Source organism: Channa argus, chromosome 14 (assembly GCF_033026475.1).
Source record: "Channa argus isolate prfri chromosome 14, Channa argus male v1.0, whole genome shotgun sequence".
Lineage (NCBI taxonomy): Eukaryota > Metazoa > Chordata > Actinopteri > Anabantiformes > Channidae > Channa > Channa argus.
Genome location: NC_090210.1, coordinates 15,568,484 through 15,595,812, shown reverse-complemented (window position 1 = coordinate 15,595,812; position 27,329 = coordinate 15,568,484). Strand labels below are relative to the sequence as shown.

The window sequence follows — 27,329 nt, the reverse complement described above, 5'->3', positions numbered from 1 at the left end:
GAGTATAAAATTAAAAAGTGTCTTCACTGACACAATTGCAGTATATTCTCTTTTTTTTCTCATCTAATGAACATCTACTAAATAAATCATGTGGTGAGAATTTTAAGAACCTACATTGATACGGTTTCCTGAACAGTTGGGACACTCACTCTGTACATATGCAAATGCAATGATTTGAAAATTATTGATACTTTATTATTGAAAAGAGTACAAAGAAAATATACTGAATGTTGAAATTAAGACACTGATTTGCTTTTTGAAGAATATTTGATAATTTTTAAGTAAATCCCCCAACAAGCACCCAGTGTAACATGCAGATAACTCCTGTATCCTGTATGTGTATGTGTAATTTGCCGCCTTGTCCGGGAGTCTAAACTGTGTACTGTGCTGTATGTTGACTCCTGCCTGTGCTGAATACACCCCTTTGTGAGCTTTCTCCCATTCATTTAAAAATATGTTCAGAATATGAAGCCGAATCCATCCAATGACTGTGTTCCCGACAAAAACATAACACCATCGTGGTTGTATAGTCGGAACATCATTTTTAGGAGACAAGGCTGCAAAAATAATAGTATTGGTTTTGCATGTGTTACTGTGGGTGCAGGGTGTTTGGAATACTTACTGACTTTGGTTGCCACAGCAGTGATATTGTGCCAAACCGCGGTCTCTCTGTCCAGGTATTCATTAGTGGAAATGGTTCCCTCAACAGTGTCAATGTCGAAACAGCTGTCAGACTCTGTGTTCCATTCCAGTGAATACCTGCAGAGAAAAGACCAGTTACAATACCCGACAACTAGTGTTAATGTAAACCACATGTTTGCTTTTTAAGCAGCAAGAACAGCAGTTAGGTGTACAGAGTTTTTGTTCCTAAACCAGGATCCATAATTATCCAACTAAAGAAACACACTACTGAATACATTCAGTGTGAGCAATACAAAACATAACACAATTATTGCACGTGGAGCCAACTGTAAAAGTAACTTCTCTGACATGGCTGATCACAGTTATGTTCAAAAAACAATGGGTAGTCAGAAACATAGACCTAAAATATCACATAGATGGTTAAAAACTAATAGGAATTAGTTTTTAACCATCTGTGTGAAATAGTTTGAAAACTCCTGATACAGACAGTAAAGCCAACAATGAATTCCCTCAACTCATGTTTGCGTCACTCTGCAGCCTAGATGAACAAGCCAAGGTTAACTTTTAAATCTTTACAAATGACTGACAAGGTAAATAATTGTAAAGACATGCATCTGTGATAAGTGGTAGAAAACATCGAAGTACAAGTAATTTGTTACTGGACTTGCGTACATTTTTTCACATATCTGTACTTTACAGAGGTGGATTGAAATATGGATACTTTGATGTTTACTCTACTTCAACAACGATTTGAATAGATGACATTTTTTTGTAGTTTAATAAGAAAAAAGTAATTTATCCTTTAAGGGTATTTCGAGTCACTGTCTGTAATAGTTACGCACTTGCATTGCATAGATAGAGATGAAATAACAGGGACTCCAAATTCTCCAGAATTGTCCCGAACATTTAGTTAAATGTGCCTCAGTGGCTTTAATCTCAGTAATAAACTGAAAATGTAAAATTAAAATGAAATCATACAGAATCTGAGTTCTCCTGTGTACTGTGAAAGTATCTACATGCAGAAGAGGGTGAAGACCTTATTACCTGACAGCGCTGCTGGTGGCGTCCAGGTCATGAGCTGTCACTGAGCCAATGATGGTTCCCGGAGGAGTGTCCTCATACACATCCATAGAGTAGGCGGGCTTAGTGAAGATCGGAGGCTCCTCCATGTCTAGTACATTCACCTTGACCGTTGCTGAGTCCTTGAACGGTCCCAGATGTAGGAAACGGGGGTCCAGCAGCGCGTTGGATGCTTCAACCTTGAATGTGTATGACTTTTTGGTTTCGTAATCAAGAAGCTGCAGAAACACAGGTTTAAAGGAATGGACAGACATTAAGGGATGAAATAAGACAACTTAGGTGAAGTCTTCAGTCATTTTATTATAAATGTATACTTGTTTGTGACATTGGAAACCGGAATTTAGAAAAGTTCACCTGCTGCAATAAAAAAAGGAGTTACCTCAATTGTTACATCATTCTGAACACAAGTTTGGGAAACACATAATATTAACATACTGTCAACTTAATATCAACCTAGACATATAAATGGTTGTTACTGTCAGTTCTTCATTTGACATGAAGAAATTCCAGCTACAGCCATTTTGAACAAAAATCTCTAACAAAATTACTATGAAATATAACGGCTGTAGCTCAGTTGGTAAGGCAGTCGTCCATGGACAACAGGGTCAGAGGTTCGATTGCCAGCCCCTGCTGGCTACGTGTCGAAGTGTCCTTGGGCCATTGGTGGGTCAGCTGATCGCCTTGCACGGCAGCTACCGCCATCGGTGGGTGAGTGTGTGTGTGAAAGTGTAAATGAGAAACAACATTGTAAAGTGCTTTTGATAAAAGTGCCATTTGCTTTGAACCAGGCATGTTTTAGTTAAGATACATGTCTGATTAGACCCATAATCTAATCAGTTCATGCTTGACTTAAAGTGGATGTCTGTGCCACATTTGAGGAAACGTTCACAAAAAAAGGACAGACATGAAGTCCCAGTGTCCTTGGTGATTGCCTTCTAAAATCTAATCAGTTCATCCTTGAAAGGGAATGGATGTTTTCTGTACTAATTTAGAATGAATATACTCAGGCCGTTCCTGAGATATTGCATTCATAAGAATAGGATGGATGGATAATTGGACACTATTGTTGGTGGTCTGATGACATAATTAAAAGAGCACATATTATACCTGAAAAGGCTAAACAAATAAAACACGATGAGAACATGACATTTCGGTTCCATAGTCATTTAAAGACCATTATATTCCTAATCACTGAATACAGATCCGTTTAGGCCCGCGGCTGTTTTTTGTCTCTACAGTGAAGTTTACAGTAAGTGACTTGGATGTTGTGATTAAGCTGCTTAGTTTGCTAAGTAAAGTTTCTAGTGTGTTTTGTCATACAGCGTTTTTGTTTTTTTTGTTTTTTGAATGAATGGAAAATGCACGTGAAAACAGGAAATCCACCTATTCTTGCATAGCAACCATAACTGCATCTCGATATACAATTTTCTTCCTCACAGCAGAGACTTCAAAGGGCAGCGTATTTGGTTATTGATGTCCAATTATTTCTATGAACGTATCATTCACTCATTACTCTGGAGCTTGGACTTTTCCACTGATTTCCATTCTTCCTATGCTTAACTCTTTGTGCATGCATGAGGGGAAATGCAGAAGACAGCTACTTTGATATGGAAATGTAGCCACAAATTGTACAAAGACACAGTCATGTACATTTTAAACCCAGTTTCCCTCATGATGCTGAAGCCAATTTAGATTACTTAGCTCAGTGCTCTACACTCCATATCTGAATAAAGCCATGTGGATGTATTGGTGGTATTGGCATTCTACCCACTTCAAGTGGAGGAGCTGACTTAAAGATGAGTCATTGAATTGCAACAAATGCCACACACACTGTACATGCCTACATGATGTCCAGCATTATGCTGCTTGTGTGGGTCCATACCTTCTTTTCATACATTAACCAAATTCTTTTCAAATATTTTTATTTTGCTGGTGCATTTATGTTGTGTATTGAATATGCAATATTATTGACAGTGACTTCACTCTTTACACAATAACAGCGTATTTCATATGTGCTATATTAGTAGTATGTTGGCTTTAACATGGAGGTGTTGTCCACATTTTGGCCGAACTGTGTAGGAATAACCACCCTATTATTCATAGCTCCCCCAATTTAGAGGCCAAAAATAACTGGGCGGTTTGCTGCTGAGCTGATCCATGACCAGGCGTGGGTTGTTCCCTTGTTAGTACATTTAAAAGAGTTTACAGATAAAAGGCCAAGAGTTGACAGAAATTCTGTCAATATAAAATTCAAACATCTGTCACTGCAACAAGTCATTAATGGGCTAAAAAAATAATAATAATAATCAAAGGAATAGCAAAAATGTCTGGTGTGGTCAAATCAACTATTTGGGTTATTAAGGAAGAAACTGGTGAACTCAGAACGAATGTCAGGAGGTCCAGGTCACCCTGCTGGACAACCCACTCTACCATCTGATCCACATGTGTATGGTAAAATGTGACTTTAGCACATGGTGACAAAGTATAGCTGTCTTGAATTCTAATGTATTAGATTTAATTTGTTTTTGCTTATATAATATATGATTTACAGGCTGCACATAGAGAGAAGCCGCTTGTTAACAAGGACTTTTCTGATGGGTCAGTCTAATAGTTGATTGTAGATTGACTTCCAATTAAGTAAGTGTGTTTGTATCTTGTCTTGTCATCACCTGATTTTTTGTATTCATTTGCAAATCGTACCTGATGGAGACCTCTGTTAAATCCAAAAATCAGTAGTAGAAGAAGCACTCAGGAACTTTACTGGAGTACAAGTACATATATGCAAACAACAATGTATTTTCTTCGAAAAGTAGAAGTACCACACTGAAATTTCTACTTAAATGAAAGTAAGTAAATTCGTTACAATTTACTAATATTATATATTTAATATTAATATAAAATATTTTCACAATATCAAATGGCAGTGTATGCACTGATGCTAAAACAGCATTTTTCCTTCTAACTAAAGCTGTGTTTGTGCCAGACGTTCACTACACCCTTGGCTCCTTAGTGTGAACATTTCACTCACTTTTGCCACAAAAAATTAGAACATGTGAATGTGAAACATTTGAGCACACTGGGCCTAGAAAGTTCAGTTCTAACCTGGGGGCATTTTATCAGTACTTTAGAGACCAGGATGGAAGACTAGCAGTTTAGAAAATGGTTTTGAAGTTTATGATGCAGCCTCTCTGTGGTAACCTCCAGCATCGTTGTTGGGAGAAACTAATGCTGTGTCCCCGTGTATTGATTAGTTTAGTGAAATGATTCCTGTCTCGCTACTGATTCTGGTTTAGCAAAGAAGGAAAAAATGCTGTATTGTGTGTAATGCAACTTTAATTAGAAACGCAGTGGAGCAGAAAGTACACACACTTGAAAACCGTATTTACTGTAAGTACAGTTACTGTCTACCACTGGCAAAAATTGGACCTCGTTCACCAATATCTTCCTATTTTTTGTTTGTTCTTTAAAGTCTATGTCAGATTTTGGATGTGTTCTAAAACTAGAGAAAGTTTATACACATGTTCTCACAATGATCCCACTGACCGCATAATTTTTAAGCATGTTCTAGTTTTATCTATTTAACATAGGTAACTCCCCCACCAAAGCCCCTGAGAAGACATGAGACTGCCGGGCCCCTGTGCATACAGAGGACTTCCACGCAGATACTAAGATACTCAGAAACTCAGGCGGTCAAGAACTCCCAAACAACAATCTAAAAATGTTGGAGTACAGGACTCCATAGGTCAAGGGGAACTTCAGTTCTGAAGTGGAGGCTGTCGTTCAGGATGTCACCAGACAACATGTTTCATATTTAGTAGCATTAGCAGTGCACAATAGAGTCTGTTGTCGAGTGCCAGGAGTGTTCAGGACACACATCCTCTTGTTATGTAGCTGAGGGGGAAGAGGTTCACCATGTTTTATTGTAATGTGCGATGTTAATTGAAGTACACATACAGTATGTTAAAAGACCAGAATGGTTTGTAAAATGATAAAACTTAAAAAAGAAGATGATCTATTTATCCATTATGTGTAACCACTTATTGTGTTTTAAGCCTATTCCAGCTGTCATTTCAGGGGGTACACACTGGACAGGTTTCCAGTCTATTTCAGGGCCAACACAGAGAGGCATACACAGGCCAACAACCATTCACACTCACATTCACAACTACAGGCAGTGGGAGTCCAAAATTAACCTAACATGCATGTCTTTGGTCTGTGGGTCGGATGGGGACCGTTGGAGCACAGCCATTTTCAGGTCTCTCCAGAGATGTTCAGTATGCTGCAATTCAGGCCTCCAGCAGAGCCACTCTAGGACATTCACAGAGTTTTCCCTAAGCCATCCTGTCTTGTCTTGGCTGTTTACTTAGGATTGCTGTCATGTTGCAAGGTAAACCTTTAGCTGAGTCTGAGGTCCCCGGCTCTGTGGACATGTTTTCATTGAGGATGTCTCTGTACTTTACTCCATTTAGCTTCCCCACAACCCTGACCAGTCCCCCAGCCCCAGCTGCTGAAGAACACTCTCCCAGCATGATGCTGCCACCACCATACTTCACTGCCTGGTTTCCACCAGATATAACATTTACAATTGAGGCCAAGAAGTTCAACCTTGAATTTAGACCGGTAAATCTTGTCTTTCAGGTGCATATTTTTCTGTAAAGTTCAAGAGTACTTTTGTGTGTCCACTGAGGAGAGGCTTTAGTCTAGCCACTCTGCCATAAAGCCCAAATAGATGGAAGGCTGCAGGGATGGTTTTCCTTCTGGAACTTTGTCCCATCTACACATTGGATCTCTGGAGCTCAGTCAGAGTGAGCATCAGGTTCTTGGTCACCTCTCTTACTAACTTGCAAGGGTCCTCAATATTTCTGCTCTGATACAGTATGCAATTTCAGCTGTGAGATCTTCTATAGGTAGGTGTGTCTTTCCAAATCATGTCCAATCAATTTCATTTACCACAGGCAGACTCCAGTCAAGGTGTAAAAACATCTCAGCAATGACCAAGAGAAGTGTGAGGCACCTTAGCTAAATGTCAAGTGTTGTTGCAAAGGTCCTGAATACTTACAACAGGTGATGTTTCACTTTTTCTTTTTTATTAAATTTACAGACGTTTCTAAAATTCAGCTTCACTTTGTCATTATGTGTCACAGCCTCCAGATTGACTTCTTCATCTGGACTTTTGTTTTAAAATTATCACTTGCATTGCACTGCAGAAGTGCAATGCAACCTTTACTGTCATTACCAGTTTAATTGTTTCCCTCTCTCTATTTAAGCAGTCCAGTTTCTCTCTCCCATGTCCAGATTGTCTGATCACTTTGTGTTGACTTTTTAGTTTTCTCATTGTGCTTTGACCTGACTTTGTGCATCAAACCCTGTTTTGGACATTGGACCTGTCTCATTTGCCTCTCACCCCAACTGGTATTGCACTACTAATTCTCTGCCTCTTTGGTTATCTGCCCTGGCTCTGTTTCTCTGCCCTGCTTTTGTCTGCTCTCTTTTTGTCTCCGGTGCTCTGGATTTGGACTATTGGACTATAATTTTTGGCTATTAGATTGTGAACTGTATCTTGGATTATTGGATTATGCTGTTTGTTCTCCCTCTGTTCCCCGTTCCTCGACTTGAAAGCTCTCTCTCCCCTCTCTACCAGACCACGTGGTGGATGCCAACTACTGCATTTTGTTTCCACCTTCCTTCAACTTGAGCCTACCGCAATATACTAAGTAAGTCATCTGCAGTCATGTATTTCTCATCTATTTCACTGGTTGAGCATCTCCTCCCACCTAATCACTTATACTTGACTTCTTTTTTTACAGTATTAAATAAATGTATTATCTGGACCTCTGGTCATTTAACTGGGTCATTCTATTTGGTGTGCAAAAGCATATCATCACAGTACAATGTGACAAACATGGACCCGACGCCCTCAAGTGTGGAGGAGTGGCACACAACTGTTCAGGGGCTATTATCATGGCCCAACTCATGTCAGTTAAAAAGGGGCGACTCAGTGTGGGTGGGGAGAATGCTGCTAAGCCAATATCTGATGTCCCCACCAGCCTCCCTTCCTGCTCAGATCATTGTTGGTCCTACTCGACTCTTGTATTACAGTTTATCAACTTAGGAGCTGATGCTAATTTCATTGACTGTGATTTTGCCCAGAGAATCAACGTGCATAGTGTTTAGTGCACGTCAAGTGTTTTCAGGTACGCTCCCTTAACGATCAACATTTACATCAGGTTTCCCACAAAACTGCCCCTCTCTCTCACCATTGACAACCATGTGGAATGCACCTCGCTCCTCTGTATTCAGTCCCCTCACCACACAGTGGTGTTAGGAATTCTGTGGCTGGAGACCCACAACCTGCACCTGGACTGGAAGAGTAAGATTTTGAAGAGGGGGACTTCATATTCTAAGGGATGTCTGTGTTCGGCATCTATGCCCCCTGTGTCTAACTCTGAAAGTGTTTTTCCTTATATATCTAAGGTGCCAGCAGTATACTCTGATCTGAAAGTCCAAGCTACCTCTCTCCCCCTGAACAGGAGGCAATGAGGAAATACAGTACATCAGAAGCACTGGATGCAGGGCTAATCCGACATTCTTCTCCTGCCAGGCCTAGCTTCTTCTTTGTGGGGAAGAATGATGGAAGTCTGCAACCCTGCATTGACAACAGAGTTTTGAATCAAATAACTGTCAAGAATAGCTTCCCTCTGCCATCAATTTCTACCGCATTTGAACTCCTACAGGAATAGACCACTGGAATGCCTACGACCTTGTCTGTATCAGGGACGGGGATGAATGAAGGACAGCCTTTAATACCCCATCCGGCCACTATGAGTATCTGGTAATGTCAAGGCCTCATCATTTTAGAGGGCCACATTCTGATGGACCCAGCCAAGGTGGAAGTGGTACACTCGTGGCCTTTCCCCGAAACCAGGACCAGAAAGTTAATCCGTGTGCCTTCTTCTCCCAGCTTCTGTCCTCAGCTGAGAGGAACTATAACATCAGAGATCATGAATTACTGGCCATTAAGTTGGATTGGGGCTGCTCACTTGGAGATTGAGAAAGACGTCATCAACGCACTGGAGAATCTGCCAGCATCTTCAGCCTGCCCCGTAATAAGTTATGTGTCCCTGATGACCTGAGGTCCAAGCTAATCAATTGGTTTCACTCCCACATAACATGTCCCCCTTGCATATACCGCACTTATTTTGTAGTCAGACAACCAACCTGGTGGCCAACCATACTCTGGGACATCAAGGAATATGTGGTTGCTTGTCTAGTCTACGCTCAGTGCAAGACACCCCAACAACAATACCAGGGTTACTCCAACCCCTTCCTGTGCCTAAAATACCCTTCTCCCACTTTTCAATCAAACTTTATCATGGGCCCTCCTCCCTCTGAAGGTAACACCGCCATACTTAGCATAGTTGAATCATTTTCTAAAATGGCACATTTCGTTCTGCTTTACAAACTCCCTTCAGGCAAAGAAACTGCCGAAATCATGATCCACCAGGTCTTCAGGTTACACAGGCTCCCCAGTGACATACTCTCTGACTGTGAGGCCCAGTTCACAGCCAGGTTCTGGTCCAAATTCTATCAGCTGTTGGGAATATCAGTTAGCTTATTTTCCGGTTTCCACCCACACACCAACGGTCAGATGGAGAGGATAAATCAGCATCTCCACATCTTGTGCAGATGGAACAAAGCTACATGGGCCAGAAACCTGGTCTGGGTGGGGTACAAGGACAACTATTACCATCTGACCTTTCATGTTTCTTGGGTTAAACCTGCCCTCCAGAGTTAGCTGCAGTGCCCCCAGCTTTGAAGCAGCCGAGATTCTCTCTCCCATTGCCAGATTGTCTTTTTTATGTTATGGTTTATACTCTTACAGCACGTTGTTAAAGAGGGACTGGGATCTGGTCTAACACAGATCACACACAAACATTTAGTTAGTGACTTCAGACATGATGTGTTTTAGTTCTTATGTTGAACTTGGGTCTGTGGTGTGACAGTGGTTCAGTTTGGACACCTTGTTGGGACACCATGCTTCATTTATAAAAAAACAAAACAAAAACTGAGAATTCCAACAGACCAGAGAGAAGAACAGCAATCAGCCAAGATACAGATGACCTGAATGTCTCTTCACTGTTCTGACTTTATCTAGTGTGGACCACTGACCTGATTAAAAAAAGTCAGCGTTAAAACGTCTTCTGGATCAATAATATTCTCTCTGTGTTTCACTTGGCTGACACATAGACTTGTAGGGTTAAGTGAGGGGAGAGGGAAAAGGCACAGGGCTGATCGGCAGTGAGGAAGCGAGGGAGGATTTATTGGATTGGCATGTTGCCACAGACAGTAGAGAGAAGCAGAGTGAGTGGAGAGGGACAGCGTGGGGAGAGGAGGATGGTTGGTTAGACATTAGTCTATATAGAGCACAAGTGCTACCTTTAACATTCCAGTCATTAAAACACTGCATATTGTATTTGTCTATTTGTGCAACACGTGAGTTTATGTCCTTTTCTCCAACTGTCTCATTCTGTCTTTTCTGTGGTGTTGACATGCCACAAGAAAGAGACTGTCGATTAGTTGTTGTGGCTTTCAACATGGTGCTAGCAGCATCTTAACAAATATTTTAAAAAAGCAATACTGAAACATTTCCTTAATACCTGAAATGGATTGATGTATTCTGGCTACTCCAACCAGAATCACCAAAACTCAACTCATCTGTTTTTGTCCTTGTGAACTATTTATTTTACATGCACTACTAGTTTTCACTTTGGATTTCAAGCCCTTGTGGGTAATTCAAGGTCAAGTTAAAGGTCAGGCTTTGCAATTTTGATGTCTGTGTCACATTTAGTAGATCTCCACCATTAAACTTTTTTAGAATGAGATTTTCTGTAGCCTCCTTTTCTCTGCAACTCAACAGGAAAACCCAAATGGGATATTTGCCTACAAAGCAAAAATGGCCACTGCTGGGCTAAAACCTGTTAGCTTTAGATTCAAATTAGCTTTTGCACAGATCAATGGCTGTAGATTGTGTCCCCCCCAATCAATGTAATGGCTTTCAGAAATGATCAATTCACAGTGCAGTGACACATATAAAACATATTTTGAACCTATCCTTTAAAGTCTCATTCTCTGACTTACTTATCATAATACCAAATGTATTAATTGATTTTAGGTAAGAGTTTTTGGAGCACAAACAAAACGGTGTTCAAGCTATAAAGTAGTAATATTAAATAGAGGAAAGCAGCAAATGTTCTCTGAATCAGACTTTTATTATTAATCTTAACAACCAGCAGATGATTAGTACTGTACTTGTACTGCATTTCGCTGATTTGCATGTGCCACTAAATGAGACGTCATGTTTGGCTTTTCAAGGTGCATTTTAGAAAGCAAAAGTGTCAGGAAGCAATGTGGTATTCTCTGCGGCTGAGCTTGGAATAATAATTATGGAACTTCAATGGTATGTTCCTCCAGCAACAGGAAGGCTGTATCTGGGGAGGAAATTAGATAAATAACCTAATGTTGTCAGCTCAACTAAATCATCAGTGACTGAATTGTAAATGCATCCCTGAGGTATGAAAAATAAACATCCGAGATGCCTGGTGATTCTTACATTTCTGTTGAGGTAATACTGCTGTACACAACAACAATACCATCAAAAATGTACTGGTTATGTACCTAAAGTGGCTACATCAGAACACATTTCCAAACAATTTCAAAACAACCTCAACAATATTTCATTTAAGGGATTTGACTTAATGTAACTTGGGTTTATCCAACTGAGAATCCAATTGTTGTTTCCGTTACCTTACTCAAAAATTAATTAGATCCAATTTAAGTGCTGTATCCAGTTGAAAATGTAATAAAGATATATTTTTTTAAATGTATCAATAAATTAGTTAAAATTTTAAACATTCAAAAATGACAGCATTGTCATTATCCATCATCAATGGGGCAATTTATATATCTTTACATTAACTGTACCTTAAAGTCCTAACAAGCAGGATTTGATACTTTGCTGCAAGTAAGTTAATAGGTTTTTGCCTATTGGTCCAGCAGCAAGAACTCAAGGTCAATATGTCTTGGTTCTGTTTATCAGTTAGCTCTTGCCAGGAAGTTCAATCTGATCCAATAGTTTTGGAACATGGAAATATCTTTGCCTGTGAAATGTTGTTCCTATGTTGCACTGTGAACAAGGTTTTAAGATGGTTGTTGTGACAGCTCTGGTAACAAGGATAGCGTGAGACAAAATTGTGACAGTATCAGAAAGTTACAACTGCTGCTGCAACCTACACCACTTTAAGCTCTTTTTGTAAAAATTTGGCATCACAACGTGGCCTATTTACCCTTGCCGTGACCAGATCGACACTCTCCTCCTCCTCCTCTGCATTTTTCCATACACAGAAACGCCACTACTGCAAGGGCTTTATTATTAGTTTACTTGCCAACCCTGGAAATTGCTGGCCACCCCACTGGCCACCCTGGAGCAGCTCCCATCATTTCATATTCAGTTCATAAAAACTATACAGTCATCTTCAATCAAAAAATAAATGCAAAACCCAATGGATAAATAAATAAATCACGAGTAAATAAATATACGCCCCTGCTGCCCACCAATTTTAACTGACTGATGTTCTGGCTTAATCAGGAACTGTTATTCAGACCTCCACCTGTTGGGGCGGTAATGTGCCAAAAGGCGTGCAGTCTTCTGAAAAGTCAAATGAAGAAGCTGAAGAAGAAACAGTGCAGCCATAAGTTTAATTAAAATGAAAATAGGCCATAATTTAAGGATGTTTTCAATGTATTTTGAAAGAACTGGACTTTATGGTTTTGAAAACACTCATTTTTTTATTAATGGAATTTTAATTTATTTTATTCTATTTTGTTTAGTTCAGCCAAGGTGTTGAAACAGCTACAATAAATCAACCTGTATTGAAAATAATTTGAAACATTGTGTGTTTCTTAAATTTGAGTTAAACATGTTAAATACATATTGTCTTTTTAAGAAAAAAAGAGTAAAGGGGCATGCAATGCACAGCCATGGGCTGAACTGAATCTTCGTTACCACAAGGAGGACTGATGTGGTGTGCCATCCTAAGAGTTTCACTGGCCCCATCTGGCCACCCCTATGGAAATTTTCTGGGGGTGCCACTGGGTGCTAGAGACTGCAAGGTAAAAGAAAGTGCTGATTCAGGCCCAATGTGGTGACAGCTGCCATGCCAATTATCTTACCGCAAGTCAGTGTTCCATCAAAATGATTTTGAAGCACATGTTTTTATGTAAAAAAACATTCTCCACGACATAACAACTTGCAACTTCGACTTATATCATGTTGCAAGACTAAACAACAATGACCTGAAAACATAATTTTGCTGCTGTCTACTCTTAGTTTCTTGCCATGAAATTAACCTAAAGGAGGGGCAGTTATTTAAAAACGGTATAAAAACATTGAGATAAACATCTGAGATTCACAAACAAAAATTAGCATTTATTTACATATAAAATGTTCAGCTTGTGAATTAAAGACAGCATTAGCAGTCTCACCCCTTACTGAACCTCTTTCAAAAGTGACTAACGCTTTCCTTTTAAACTCCGTCTTCTATGCTGTGGTTTGCTGGGGCAGCAATATGAAGGTGGCAGACAGTAACAGACTGGACAAGCTAGACCCTCTGCATGTTGTGGCTGATAGGAGAATGTTGTCCAAAGTCCTCTCAATCCTGGACAATCTCTACCACCCACTCCACTGTGTGCTGGCTGCACAGAGGAGCACTTTCAGCCAGAGACTGATCACAGTCAAGTGCTCCACATAATGCCACAGGAGATCCTTTCCAAGACAATGCTAAACCACATACTGCATCCATCACAACAGCATGACTTCTCAGGAGAGGAGTCTGGGAGCTGAACGGGCCTGGCTGCATTCCAGACCTTTCACCAATAGATCAACTTACAATCAACTTAAAAATGACAAGCTCCTCTCAGTGGCTCAACGCACATTAAAAAAAGCATCATGTCATCACTCTGCTAGTCTGTCTATATTTTTCTGTCTCTGTAATAAAATGTCTTGGGAGAAAATTCATCAGGATGTAGAAGTTTGGCAAACATACATTTCCTTACGGATCCATCAAAAAACAAGAAAGCAATTTAAATATGGAAATCTTCTTTATGACTCTTTATGAGAGTATGTAAAATAATGCAAAATATAACATCTTACTGTCCACGCAACAGATTTTATTGCAATTTTAACAAACATGTATCTTAATTATTATTTCATGGTAAGAAGACCGTTTGGTAATCAAATTATTCTTTGCACAAACAGTTCTAGATGCACATACAATATTATGTGACAAACCCTGAAACACTACAATCCAACAAAATGAGGACACAAAAGGAAAATAGGGAAACTAATAATAAATCTGGGCAAGTCAATGAGCAGCAGAGTCAAAAGACCTGAAAATACATTGAATAAAAGTTTCCATGAGAAGTAACAGCTTGTCAATAACAATGTTATGGAAATTTATGCTATCAAACAGCTGTCTGTGTCTAGGTATGAGCTGAGCTGCAAAAACAACTTCAAATACAATTATGGTTTAAGTGTTTAAGCAAGGAGACAAATATGCAGATTTTTGATCTGGTGAAATTTTAAATGGGCTTTTAGATGAAATGCAGTTTTTATTCTTGCTCTGAAACCACGTTAAACAAACAAAAAAAAACAGTTTTTGTTAAAAGTTTAATAAACTTGTCTAATAAACTGAAATATTAGCACCATCACAGCATTACATTTATGTTGATTATGCTTTGTTTAGCTGATGGACAGGGTAGGAGTTTAGGAGGGTTTGGCCAAGTCAGTCAGAGCTGAACAGAGCTGTTCACGTTTAATTAAAACAAGTTGGTCAAGTGATTCATCTAGTACGTCAGTATTTTAGAACAGACCGCAAATGTCAGCACAGATATTCATGGATTTATTTATGGATTTACTTATTTGTCTTTGTTACTTCTGCTCCCCTCTACACTTTTTTCTCTTGTATATCACTAATCTGCCCTTATCAGGGGAATCAAAGAGCTGATGCAGCACAATGAAGACGTTGATGTTTTGTGTGCATGTGGGTGTGTGTTTGCACGTGGGAGTGTGTAGAGTATTGTCTTCTCTAATAGCTAGGTTCAACTGAAGGTTAGGAGGCAGGGATCAAAGCTAAATCAGCACATTCCTCCCACTGTGTGAATGCTCACAGCACATCCATAGTGAAATCGATAGTAAATCAATAGTGAAATACTGGAGTTTGGTTCTAACTTTGTTTTTTTCAAATTATTATCATGAGGCAATAAAACCAGGATTACACGGATCATTAGGCATTCGATTTCTTTTATTTCACATAAATGTGTATTTATAAATATGTATTTGGTAACATACAGTCCCCTTGGAAAGTATTATAATGACAAAAGCTATTCTTTTTTTATGTTTATTCACCAAAGACATATTTGATTAGTCAGATCAATCGCTTAATATCAGCTGAAAGTTCAGAAACACAGAATTCGGAATTTATTTAAACTTATTCACACTTAGATACTGTATGTTAAACAACATTGAACATAACATCTTTTTGGATAAGAGGACCCAAACTGTAAGTGAACAAATTTGTATGATTAGACTGACTAAGTTTACCTGTGAAGACTGTTTATGTTGAGAAAAAAAAAAATCTCCACGAAAACCAGAGAGCTGCGTAAGGGAGAAAAACGAGCCGTTTGCATATGAAAAAGAAACCACTGGTGCACTGAGCAACATACACAGAACAGATCAGCAAAGAAGAACAATGACAACTGTTCACAGAAGCCTTGTGGAAGCTGTGGAGAAACAACCCGCAACAACAGCCGGCGACATCAGCAACAACCTCTGCACAAATGAAGGTACTGTATCACAATTCTTCTTTCAGGACTTCACCAGCCTAAATAAAGGGATTACACCAGTACATCCAAGCCCCTCAGATAAAGGCTAATTCCAACTCTATCCCATACTCTTATATGGAGAAAGAAATGTGGAAGTGCACACGCCCCCAAACTGCAGTCACGGACATATAGACATATGGACACATTCCACCCGTGTTCAGTGCAAAACACAATTGTGGACAACTCTGGACAGTAGCAACAACAACAAGAAGAACACCTTAGTTGTGTTTGGCAGATCAAAGTGAAAAACTTAAAGAAATAAAACAGTTTGTGTAAGTGTTTCATATGAACAATGTCCTGCATCAGATAAGAGTGGGATAACATTCCTCTACTAAACTCCAGCAACTGGTCTCCTCACTTTCCGGACATTAACCGACAGTTGTTAAATGAAGAGGGGATGCTACACAATGGTAAACATCATCCTGTTCCAACTTTTTTGAGACGTGTTGCTGCCATCAAATTTTTTCTTTAGTTTTTGTTTGCAATTATAACCCTGCTCCCCAAACACGCTGCTCTCTCCCAAATTGTCAAAGCAAATGGCCACGTTGTTGACACTATCAGGTTACTGCCATTTTTTCATCTCCTTTAAACAAAACACTGATTTTCCAGCAGCATACTTTTTCTGTCGAGTTGTGGCAGGCATCACCTTTCACTAAAATCAAGGAGAGTTTCTGCAGTGAGATCTCTTCAGATTCAGACACTCTTTGGCTGTATGTTACATGTTGTAATGACAATTCCGGACAATTGTCCACATTTTAATCTCCAGCTTGCACACACGGAGTCACACACTTTGCTGTGAAATGTACCTCAGCTCCCTTATTAAATACTGTCCAATTCATAACTTTTGTTGTTACAGTATTCTGTATTTCTATCTATCCATCCATTATCTGTAACGGCTTATCCTGTCAGTTTTGCTGCGGCAGGAACCTATCCCAGGTGTCACTGGACGAGAGATGTGGTCCACCCCTGACAGGTCTCCAGTCTAACTCAGGGTTAACACAGAAAGATAGACACAGACACACAACCATTCACACCTACAGGCAATTTAGTCACCAATTGACCTAACATGGATGCCTTTGGACTGTGAGAGGAAACAGGAGTACGTGTAGGAAATCTGCACAACCACAGGGAGAACATGCAAACTCCACATATAAAACCACCCCAGAGATTCGAACTGGGGACCTCCTGGCTGGTGGGCATCTGTATCCTGTAATTTTGCTGTAGTACCTAAATCTACCCCTTAGGGGATCAGTAAAGTGTTACAAATGATGCTGTTTTGTCTTTACACTCCATCCATAAATATAAATTATAGAGAAAAAAATTGTAAAAAGCTTGTATTCAAGATGGTGCTTTTATAGGCAAAACTGATTAGCAACCAGTTTTATTTCCTGTGAACATATGTTGAAGCTACTGCATGTTCATTAATGATACATTCAGCATAATGGAAATTCCAGAACATTATTACACAATCATGTCAATCTTACATCTCTACCATTTTATTAAAAACTAATTGACACTTGTCCTTTATTATTATTTTTTTTTACTAAACCCAACCAAGTAACCAAAAAGTATACTGTAATCATAACTATGTTCATGATTGTTTCCATGACAACAAAGGTCTAATACATAAATTGCCGATAAATGTTGCCATGGTTTGACAGAGAAGTTAGGCCCAAAGAACTATACAATACTTCAGGCTGATGTACAGTACTCGTGGAGTATGCAGCTGATAATGAGTGCATGTACCTTTTTTAAGATTACAACTCCCTCTTGACTTTTGCCATCAGAGATAATGTCAAACATTTTGCCCTCATCTCCTGGAACAATGGCGTAATCCACATCTGCATTGCTGCCAGCATCAAGATCATGGGCTCGGATCCGGCCCACCGCTGAGCCAATTGATGCTGACTCGGGCACCCGCAGATGGAAAATACCTGAGGTAATGGCAGATAAGAGGAAAACCCAAAGAAAAGCAATTAAACAAAATTTTATGTAGAAAACATAGACTGATTGTGTTCATCGTCTTAAATAACAGAGCAATCAACAGTAACAATCAACAATCAGCCAATCAAGCATCATTGTTTCTTACTCTTAGCAAATCGTGGGGGGTTGTCATTGACATCACTGAGGGTGATGTTAATGGTGGTGGTAGAGGCCAGGCCACCGAGCTGACCTCCCATGTCCTTGGCCTGGAGAAGAATCTGGTACTCGTCTTTCACCTCGCGGTCCATGTTGGCTAAAGCTGTCCTGATCACTCCTGCAGGGCGACAGGTAGTCAATAAATGGCAAGTGTGGTACTGAGCCAGCCATTTAAAGAAATACAGAAAGATAGATTGATACAGAAGACTCTGTTTCCAGCCTGTATTAGACCAGAATAACACAGTTTATACCATGTAACTAATTTGGAATAAGTGCTTTTTTTCACAAACATCCAAAACCAAGATCCCTCAAATTAGTTTATTTTTATGTGCATCTCATACTAAACGATTTCAGATTTTAAAACAAAATCTGGTGACAGGTTTAAAGTCTGCTAATTATTATTTTTTATTTGCCTACATTAAAATCCACATGTCGAGTTAATAATGGACCCTATACTTACCTTTGATTCGTTTTCAGTCATTATGAGGTTTTTTTTTTTTTTTTAAATGCTTGACCACTGGAAATAATCTTCTTTTTGTAAAATTATTTGTTTTGTTGCATCACATGTAGAGTAAAAGAACCTGATGACATTTAATGTTCTTCTGGATGGAGCATTAAAATGGAGACTTCATGACCTTCGAAGTTATTGACATTTTGTGAAAGTTAAATTTTGCTTTTAATAAATAAACTTTTTAACTTTGCTCTGCCGGTGCATTTTAAAGAACTGAAGAGATGATGATATTTTGCCAAATATGACTTAATATAACCTCAAACCTGAGGATTCTATTACAGATACTGTAAATAATAATTTACAGAGGTTAACTGAATTCGGTCTTTATTTTAAATCATGTTTGGACTTGGAAAAAACCTGCTTTCAGCATAAATAATGTGTAAAAGACAGTTTGCTAATTTTAGTGACAAAACTCAATCTTATGTGAGGTGGGTCCACCCTATACAGGTCTCCAGTCTATTTCAGAGACAATACACAGAGACACATACACAGACAGACAACCATTCTCACTCACGTTCACACCTACAGGTAATTTTAGAGCCACCAAGTAACCTAACATGCATGTCTTGGGTTCTGTGGGAGGAAACTGGAGCACCTAGACCAAAACCCACAGAAAGGCTGAATGTTGATTTGACTCTGGAACATTCATAGAACTGTATTACACTGGTAAAATGTAGCATTACTAAAATTATTTAACTCAGTAATTAATGCATTGGTTTTGTCCAGCATACCAATAAAAGGCAAATGGTCAATTTCATCAACAAATCCTTGTTGTCCCTGCTAAGCAGATAGAATCTTAAAATTCTATCAAAACATTAGTTTTCAGAATGAAAAATCTATTGAGAAATGTTAGCCATAGTAGGTCCCGATCCTAGTATTAAATGTGTTTTATTTGTAATATAAGAAGCAAAGGTGCATGGTCCTTAGAAGTAGTCAACACTTTAACACTGACTTGTCAGTGGAATTATTGTGCTGTACAAAAGCTACAATACCTCTATGCTGTATTAAAAGAAGGAAAACTGTGTGCATCATATTGAGTCCTTGCCTGTTATAAGTGACAACAGGTTTAGTCTAAATCGGTGTGAAAATGTATCATTATTGTATTGTAATGATTAGAGGCCACAAGGGTTATTCTTCCTGGGAGACTCCCCACAGACCTTAGAGGCCAAATTGCATTTACTATTTGACACATTTCATATTCCAGTTGTTGAACTTTGTCTACAACCTGACAACGGTAGTCAGATTTAGATTTGTGCACAGCACCACGTCCATGCAATAAGACTCATGCTGAAGGAGAAACAGGCAGAATCTAAAATGACCTCTGTGATGTGCCAGCATTTGGGAGAAGGCAGCAACAAAGGACGGGGTTGCTTTGTAGTTTAACTAACTGTGTGTTATGACGATTCTTTCACCCGTCCTAACCAGTTACCTAACATTACACCAGAATTGCATGTCATAGGTGTCCTCTTTGTTTCTCTCATAATGCACAAACTCGTTGCCTGCAGGCATAGACGTGGGAAGTAGACCTGCTGGAGCAGCAGCACCCACTGCTGGTTCCCCCACCCCACTATTCTTAAACATCATGAGACTAAAAATGTTAAAATATGTTTAAAATGCAATTAATCTTTCAAAGGAATTTAAAAGCCATGTATGTCTTCACCTTACTGTATTTACCTTAAAACCAAAAAAGAAAAAAACAAATTGTTGTAGCATTTCCTGATGACAGATCCTCAACCCATGGCTGTATTATGTCATTGTATATTCTGTGTGTGTGTGTTAAATGAGTTATGCTGGCTATATCCAACTGAGAGGAGAACCTGAGCTGAACCAAAAACATGCTGAAGAAAAACTAAGTTGTATCTTAATTATGTCCATTAGATTTTTTGGGTGAGTTATGTCCTGAACTACAGAGATGCTAAGCATTTCACAGCACACACTGTAAAAACATTTTATAGCTGCAGGTTCCTTGTTCCTTTCCCTCTTAATAAATGCGTGTGGAATTAAATAAAAAAATACAAATCACTTCAAATCCTACCTGGAAAACAAAACTGGTCAAAGGTGTTAATGGCTTCCAGTATTTCTGTAGCAGTTTGATGTTTTCACCCGTAAAAGTGCCTCTGCTTCGGATTTCGCCTTACATACAGTTCGCACTCGTGCAGAGGCTGAGCGGTGAGGCACGAAGCTCCTCAGGGTGAAAATGAAACACGACGCTCCATGTTCAGAGTAATTACTGCTCAGCTGAGATGTCTGTTAAAGGACTGAAAATCTTTACAAGCCTCCAGTCCTTCAGGTGCAAGACTGAGGAGAAACTCACTCCCATAACTGCACACTGTGTCATGACTGGTTGAATTTCAAGCTTTCTAGCAGAGAGTGAATACAGCTGGGAGTGTGAACCGTGGGTTCATGCAGAAGTCAAAGATATGTTATACAAGTGTAGGAGTAACTCTTGGTTTTATTAGTGAAAAAGTTCATCTTACCTGTCTTGGGGTCCACAGAGAAATAGGGCTGCCCGTGAAGGATGCTGTAGACGATGCGTGCACTGTTGCCATATGTGGGGTCATCTGAATCTGTAGCAGTCACCTGTGTCACGTAGGTTCCTAAAAACACAAACATACACTCACTTGTGTTTCTAGCACTTCAGAGAAGCTACACCTAACCTTGGACTAACTTTAATCCAGAGTCCCCATACTGTGTCTGTGTAAACTGAAGTTTGTCTGCTTAACATGAGTCAGCAGTTAGGGCTGTTTCTGCAGCATTATCAGCAATGAATAACTGTTATTTCAAAGAATGTATAAGGTAATTTAAATGCTGTGAGGATTCCGTGAAGGGGAGAATACATGTCACATCCCAACATGCAAGAAAATCTAGACTGAAAAATGTAAACAACTATTACCAAATGGGGGCCCCTTTTGAGCCACGGGCCCTAACCAATGGTTTAATTAGGCCTTGGGCTGGCTCTAGTAATGAGGTTTCTTTGTTTAGTATTAAATATTTTCCTTCAATTTAACATGGTGGGACTGTTGAAGTATCATATACATTTCAGCTGCACGTTGGAGTGTATTTAAATGAAATGGGGATGGTGCAGTTTGGCACTAACTTCTTATAGCGTAGTCACACTCCCGGTGAGATGTGACACGGCATCTGTGCAGAGCAATTTAATATATACATACACAGCCAAAAAACAGTCACCATCTGGATTTAACTAAGCAAACAGGTAAGAGCCTTCCACTGGATAATTACTGCTGTGATTAATTTGTCTAAGCTGGCAACAAGTTTTTCAACCCTGACTGATGCAATGAGTAGCTGACTAGCTGAATATACTGAATGACAAGGTTTTTCCATCAATAGATGTTTTCTTCCCTGTTAGCACAGACTTATTGTAATGACATCGCCAAGATTCATTGGGCTCAAATTATAAAAGAGTGGCTCAGGGAGCATGAGACATCATTTTTACATATGGATTGGCCACCTTAACCCCACTGAGAATCTTTAAGATGTGCTGGAGGAAATTAACAAGGTGGACTGACTCTCTCTAATTTCATCTTGGTGAAAAATTAATGCAACTCTCGATGGAAATAAACGTTGTGGCATTGCATAAGCTCATCAAAACACCGCCAGAGGGACTGTGTGCCGTAATCAAAGCTAAACTTGATCCAATGAAATATTAGCGCGTGTGACTGTTTGTGAAGATTCTGTCAACCAGGTCATGGTTATCCCAGAAGTGCTGTTCAGTGGCAACCGGACTTGCTTTTACTTCATTAGTTAATCTTCAAAGTTGCAACAAAGTGTGACTTTTTTTTTCAGAGTATATAAGCACCACAATATTGTATTGAAACCAGCTGAAAACACCAAAACTATTGCTTCAAATATTATACCTGGTGAACATCATGAGCATGATTGCAGAGCTGTGAGATAAGGAGTACACTAAGATCAGTATGCCAAGTATCGGGTAGGCAAGCAATTTCGTACATGGCCATCTTTGAGTCTGAAACTCAATTATTCAACTCCCTTAGAAATCAATTCAAATCCATTCGGAAGCCGCAAGTATAAAAGTTTAGCTGCACTTTTATGAGGGATTAAAACTGCACATGTTTGAGCAGGACTCAACAACAATCAACAAAAGTTACCACCTTTTTGAATTTTATTTTATTCAACTTTATTTGGCACCAAAATTGACCATTTGCCCTGAAGACAGTTAACGCGACTACAATTATTCTTCGCAGCCTTCTCAAGCCCTCAGGTGCTGGGCTGTGAGGCTCATTCAAGTCTTGGCCAGACCATGTTTCTACAACTTTCATGTTCATCTCATAAAGCAAACCGGCCCACCAAGCATTCTCAGACATAAGGACCTATGAAAATGAAGAACTATGAAATGATAAATTCATTTTCTGAGCATCACAATAAAGATGTGTGTAGAGCCAACAGGAAGTCAGCCACCTTTTATTTAATGCCCTGTGCTGTTTTATTTCTGTTTCCTGTAAATAATAAGATAAAATATCCGAAGAGCAGATCAAAAACCTCATCTCACTGATATGATTATGTTTTTAACACATGGACACTTTTGCTGTTTGCTGCCACAGCTAATCCTTCCTACAGTTTGTTGCTGTATTACAGAGTAACAGAGACATACTGGGGACAAGCTTGTGTTCTCTCAGACTTTGGGCCTCAGCTGAAGCATTAACAGCTTAAGGCCTAAAGACCTTGGCTGTTAAATTACCTCACAGTAATGGTATTTAGCAGACAGATGGGCCACTAAATCTGGCTTAGTGTGGTGTGTGTGTGTGTGTGTGTGTCTGTGTGTGTGTGTATGTCTAGTCCAGCAAACCATAAAGCACATTTACTCCTCACTTTAAAACACTCACTAAGAGGAGTTAGTCACATGCAAATATTTCTTTACAGCAGTATCCTCAGTCTTTAGTTCTCTCCTCATCCAGCATGTGCTAAAGCAGGATTGCTCTGCCAACACTGACCAGATGCCGTTACATTAATTAACTCGTGGTCCCATGAGGATTAATCCTAAGGCTTTTGGTGACCCTCCAACCTTTGATCTAATGCTAACATGGTACAAACAGTCACAAATATAACTTTCAGATTGCCTACAACTACTGTGTGCACGCTCCGAGCTTTGTCTTTACCTGGAAGTCAGGTGAAATGCTGTACTTGCATGAGATATGCTGTAGTAGAAATGGGTACTGGATTATTGCTAACCTTATTCATTTATCACCAGCTGGCACTTACTGATCAGTGGGGGGAGGGGGTTGTTCGGGATCAAGACCATGCCCTTTTTTTTCTCTAATTAATCAAAGATGCCCCTCTCAACATTAATTAACCCTCTAGGGCTTCAGCCATTTTTTTTTCTGATGCCTCAGAAAAAAGTCTTTTACCACATGTGTATATCACATTAAAGAAAGGTGTAGCAAAAAATTGCAAAATGCTGCAGCTTCTTCATTTATTCTAATTGTCAAAGGTATCATCAAGTGTCTCCACGGAAAGGTGATGAAGTATTTATTCACTGAGAGCTTAGTTCTCCTCAGATGTGCAAGTCTAACTGCACCTGTTGGAGACATCTCAGGGACGCTGGCGCTGTAGGGTCCATCTGGGAACCGTGGCTCGTTGTCGTTGATGTCCTGCACCTTTATGATGAACTCAGACTCTGGCTCCAGAGGGAGGCCTGTGTGGATGTCAACAGCCTGAGCCTTCAGTGTGTAGTAGGACTTCTCCTCTCTGTAAAACATCAAAGGTGATATTCGACTGACGGTGAAGTTTCAACAAAAAAATGTCATGATTAAATGATGATGTCAGGCTTTAATCTATCTGTAACATGATGGAGGTGTTAATGCCAAACCCTGTAGGACTGTGTTGCAGACAAGAGAATAATACCAGCGAAAATCAGCAAAGACAATGAAAATCTGGGAAGAAACAGTCACTTTCTTTGTCATCAGAAAATCCAAACACACACACAACACACATACATTAAACATGAAAACATACAGTATTCAAGGTTTCAGGGGATTCCGGTCAGAAATATTGGTATTAGTTATTAGGGCGGTGAGGGCTGTGGTTATAAGAGTACATGTGTCATAATCTTACTCAAATGGCTGCGCCTGCAACACCTCATCTGTTTTCATTCGGATTTTCCTTTCGGACTTTTTCTACTTTAAATAATTATAAAATTACATTTTAGTTGCTTTGGGGACTGGGTTTGCTAGTTTAGGTTCAGGTTCATAAATCTTCTAGTCTTATTTTATTGTATCCATATATTTTAGTGTATTATTTTCTTATTTCTTTGTTTGTAGGTAAATCAAACTCGTATTTGTCTGCTTTAGGGAGGCTGATAAAAACAAATACAAGCATTTAATGCTAAAGTGTGGGATCTTTTTAGTCTTTTGGGAACAGCAGTGCTATCAATATATGAAAGAAAGTGTTTGAACTCACAGCCACAAGTCATCCTAATTATTGAACAAAACAATGATGCTTCCCACTCAGCTTCACATCTCATTAAATCAGTATGAATGGGTCTCATTTGTTTGTTTCAGCAAAAAGCTCCTTAATGAATTTTAAGTCAGAAACATCAGTTTGGAATAAGTAAGGCTTATTTCTGGAAGACACTAACAAGAGACCTATGTCATCATGCCTGTACCTGTACATGTTGTAAGTTGCCCACATCTGCTCCTCACAAGTTGTGACAACTCTTTACAGAATTTGCCATCACCTGTTCTCTGTTAGCTTATTGTGTTAGATTGTTAATGTCCAAATTCTGCAGCATCTGACTGGAGAGAATCACATCGAATAAAACTCAATTAACGTGCGTAACTAGCTGATGTTAGCTTTATTATGCCAGCTGGCAAAATAACTTCAATTTGCAAGCAAGCCAAAGATAGGTGTAGAACATACGGTATCTTCCCTGCATATTAGTGGGCCCAAGCCTGAGCTGCCTCTGTTATCAATTGTCAAGGAAACACAAGTCTTAATAAAACAAGACAAAGAGAGCGATCAAAGATGAGGTGATGTGTGGTGAATATGCACTTTAGTGTATACTATATTCAGAGGACCAGACCTCACAATAAGCAGTCAATGGTGCTGTATGTTTGCATTCTATCCTGTTGGATTTTCTTATTAGTGTTTTATGCATAAAATTCTTTTCCTCAGTAACAAAGCTAAATCTGTTTAAGCTCTGTAATAAAAGCTTTACATTTCACTCCCTGCAGAATTGGTATTGAAGAGCACTTACCTGTCAAGCCCCACCAGTGCATGTATGTCTCCAGTAATCTGATCAATGGTGAATATGGACCCAGCTCCTTCTCCTGACAGAGTGTACTTCACTGCATTGTCACCATGGTCCACGTCTGTGTGGAGCTGTAGGAAAGAAGGAAATACACATGAGGCTCCAACAGAGCTCTGGTGGACTGGCTATGGGACAACTCTGTGAATGTCCCTGAGTGGCCCAGCCAGAGCCCAGACTTAAACCCGATTGAACATCTCTGGAGAGATCTAAAAACGGCTGTGTACCAATGCTCCCCATCCAACCTCATGGGGCTTGAGAGGTACTGCAAAGAAGAATCGGAGAAACTGCCCAAAAATAGATGTGCCAAGCTTGTAGCATCATACTCAAAAAGACTTGAGGCTGTAATTGGTGCTAAAGGTGCTTCAACAAAGTATTGAATGTCTTTCACATTGTCATTATGGGAAGTTTGAGGAAAATGGTGAATTGAATCCGTTTTGAAATAAAGCCAGACTTTAAAATCTAGCTAAACCAGAAATTCTGAGAACCCAGTGTGCTTCTCTACAGCTGGGTGCAGAATATTCACAACTTTCTCAACAGGAATTCATTCCAGTTACATGACTTATTAATGCAAAGATGCAGGCGGACACCTTTGCTCAGCGTGCAAAGCAACTAAAGTTTAATCAGTGTGAGAGCTGTCCTGCTGCTAATTTTATACACTAGTGCCAGTGAGTAATGAAAGAAACAAGAAAAGCATGTGTAGTCTGCCTTAGTCTTTTGCATTTAAGCTTTTTTTATTATACATATTTGGTGTCTTTGACCAGTTTTATCCTGGAATTTATAATTACATTAAACTATTTGCTTGGTATATACTGGCATTTCAAAATGATAATAAATAATTTCATTTATTCTTCTTAGAGTGGAGATTGGACAGTTGTTTTTGTCTTTTTCATAGCCATCTTTTATACCCCATAATAGTGATTCATCATTATTTCTACACCCAGCATCTAGACCGAGTACCAAACAAAATGATCCTGAAAATACAGCAGCATAGTTAAACCTGCACTCCACAAAGAAAGGAAAAAATCTGAGGCAAAGACATATGCTTTCAGAGTGAGAAGATGGTTTCCCCACATTATAATTTCTCCAAACTGGGTCCAACATTGATGTTAAGTTAACAACTTACTGACCAAGGCCCAGTGGTCTCCAAGCACTTATGTGAAAACAGGATCTGAATATTGATGTTATTTAATGAAGATCCAGTGGAGCTGCTGATGTGCAAGTCAATAAGGACTAGAGGAAGACGCAGCCCTAACATCCATTACACTGTAACCTGAAACTGAACTCTACACAGTACTTAATCACAGCCACACAGTCTAACATAGGTTCATGGCTTTTGAAATATTGTTTAATATATAATATTTAAAAAAAACAGCATACTCTGCGTGAATTTGTTTAGGCACCCTCGACATGTGGTCAAGGTTAGGGAGAAAGCTCTACTAGTCAACATGGGTGGGTGTTATGTAATCTTATAACTTTTTATGGTAATACAATGCATTACCTCATTACTACAAGTTCCTTTATGTAGTAGCTCTTACTATGTTCAGAAATCATACTGTTACTTACTTTTAATTACTTCTTATTTTTTAACAAATAAATAAAGTAGTGTGTGTTGCTCCAATGCTCCTATTTTACTTCATCCAGCTATCTCAGCTCAAACCTCACTTGTATTTTTAGTCTATTTTACTGCCTCTATAGGTGTAATCAGAGTCATGTATCCAAAACACAGGTCATAGC

The 27,329-nt window shown here is 39.3% G+C and overlaps 1 protein-coding gene across 1 annotated transcript in view; it reads right to left on the bottom strand.

The window, feature by feature from the left end:
- The window catches only part of LOC137098587 (cadherin-12-like), a 74,935-nt gene that overhangs the window by 14,987 nt on the left and 32,619 nt on the right, over nucleotides 1–27,329 (bottom strand). Inside the window, exons 3-9 of the mRNA XM_067474981.1 lie at nucleotides 25,542–25,666; nucleotides 23,865–24,034; nucleotides 20,788–20,907; nucleotides 17,750–17,917; nucleotides 17,407–17,594; nucleotides 1,687–1,940; nucleotides 623–759 (exon numbers count right to left, since the gene is read on the bottom strand). Of these exons, the coding sequence (XP_067331082.1) occupies nucleotides 623–759; nucleotides 1,687–1,940; nucleotides 17,407–17,594; nucleotides 17,750–17,917; nucleotides 20,788–20,907; nucleotides 23,865–24,034; nucleotides 25,542–25,666 (1,162 nt within the window). The remainder of the gene's footprint in view (nucleotides 1–622; nucleotides 760–1,686; nucleotides 1,941–17,406; nucleotides 17,595–17,749; nucleotides 17,918–20,787; nucleotides 20,908–23,864; nucleotides 24,035–25,541; nucleotides 25,667–27,329) is intronic.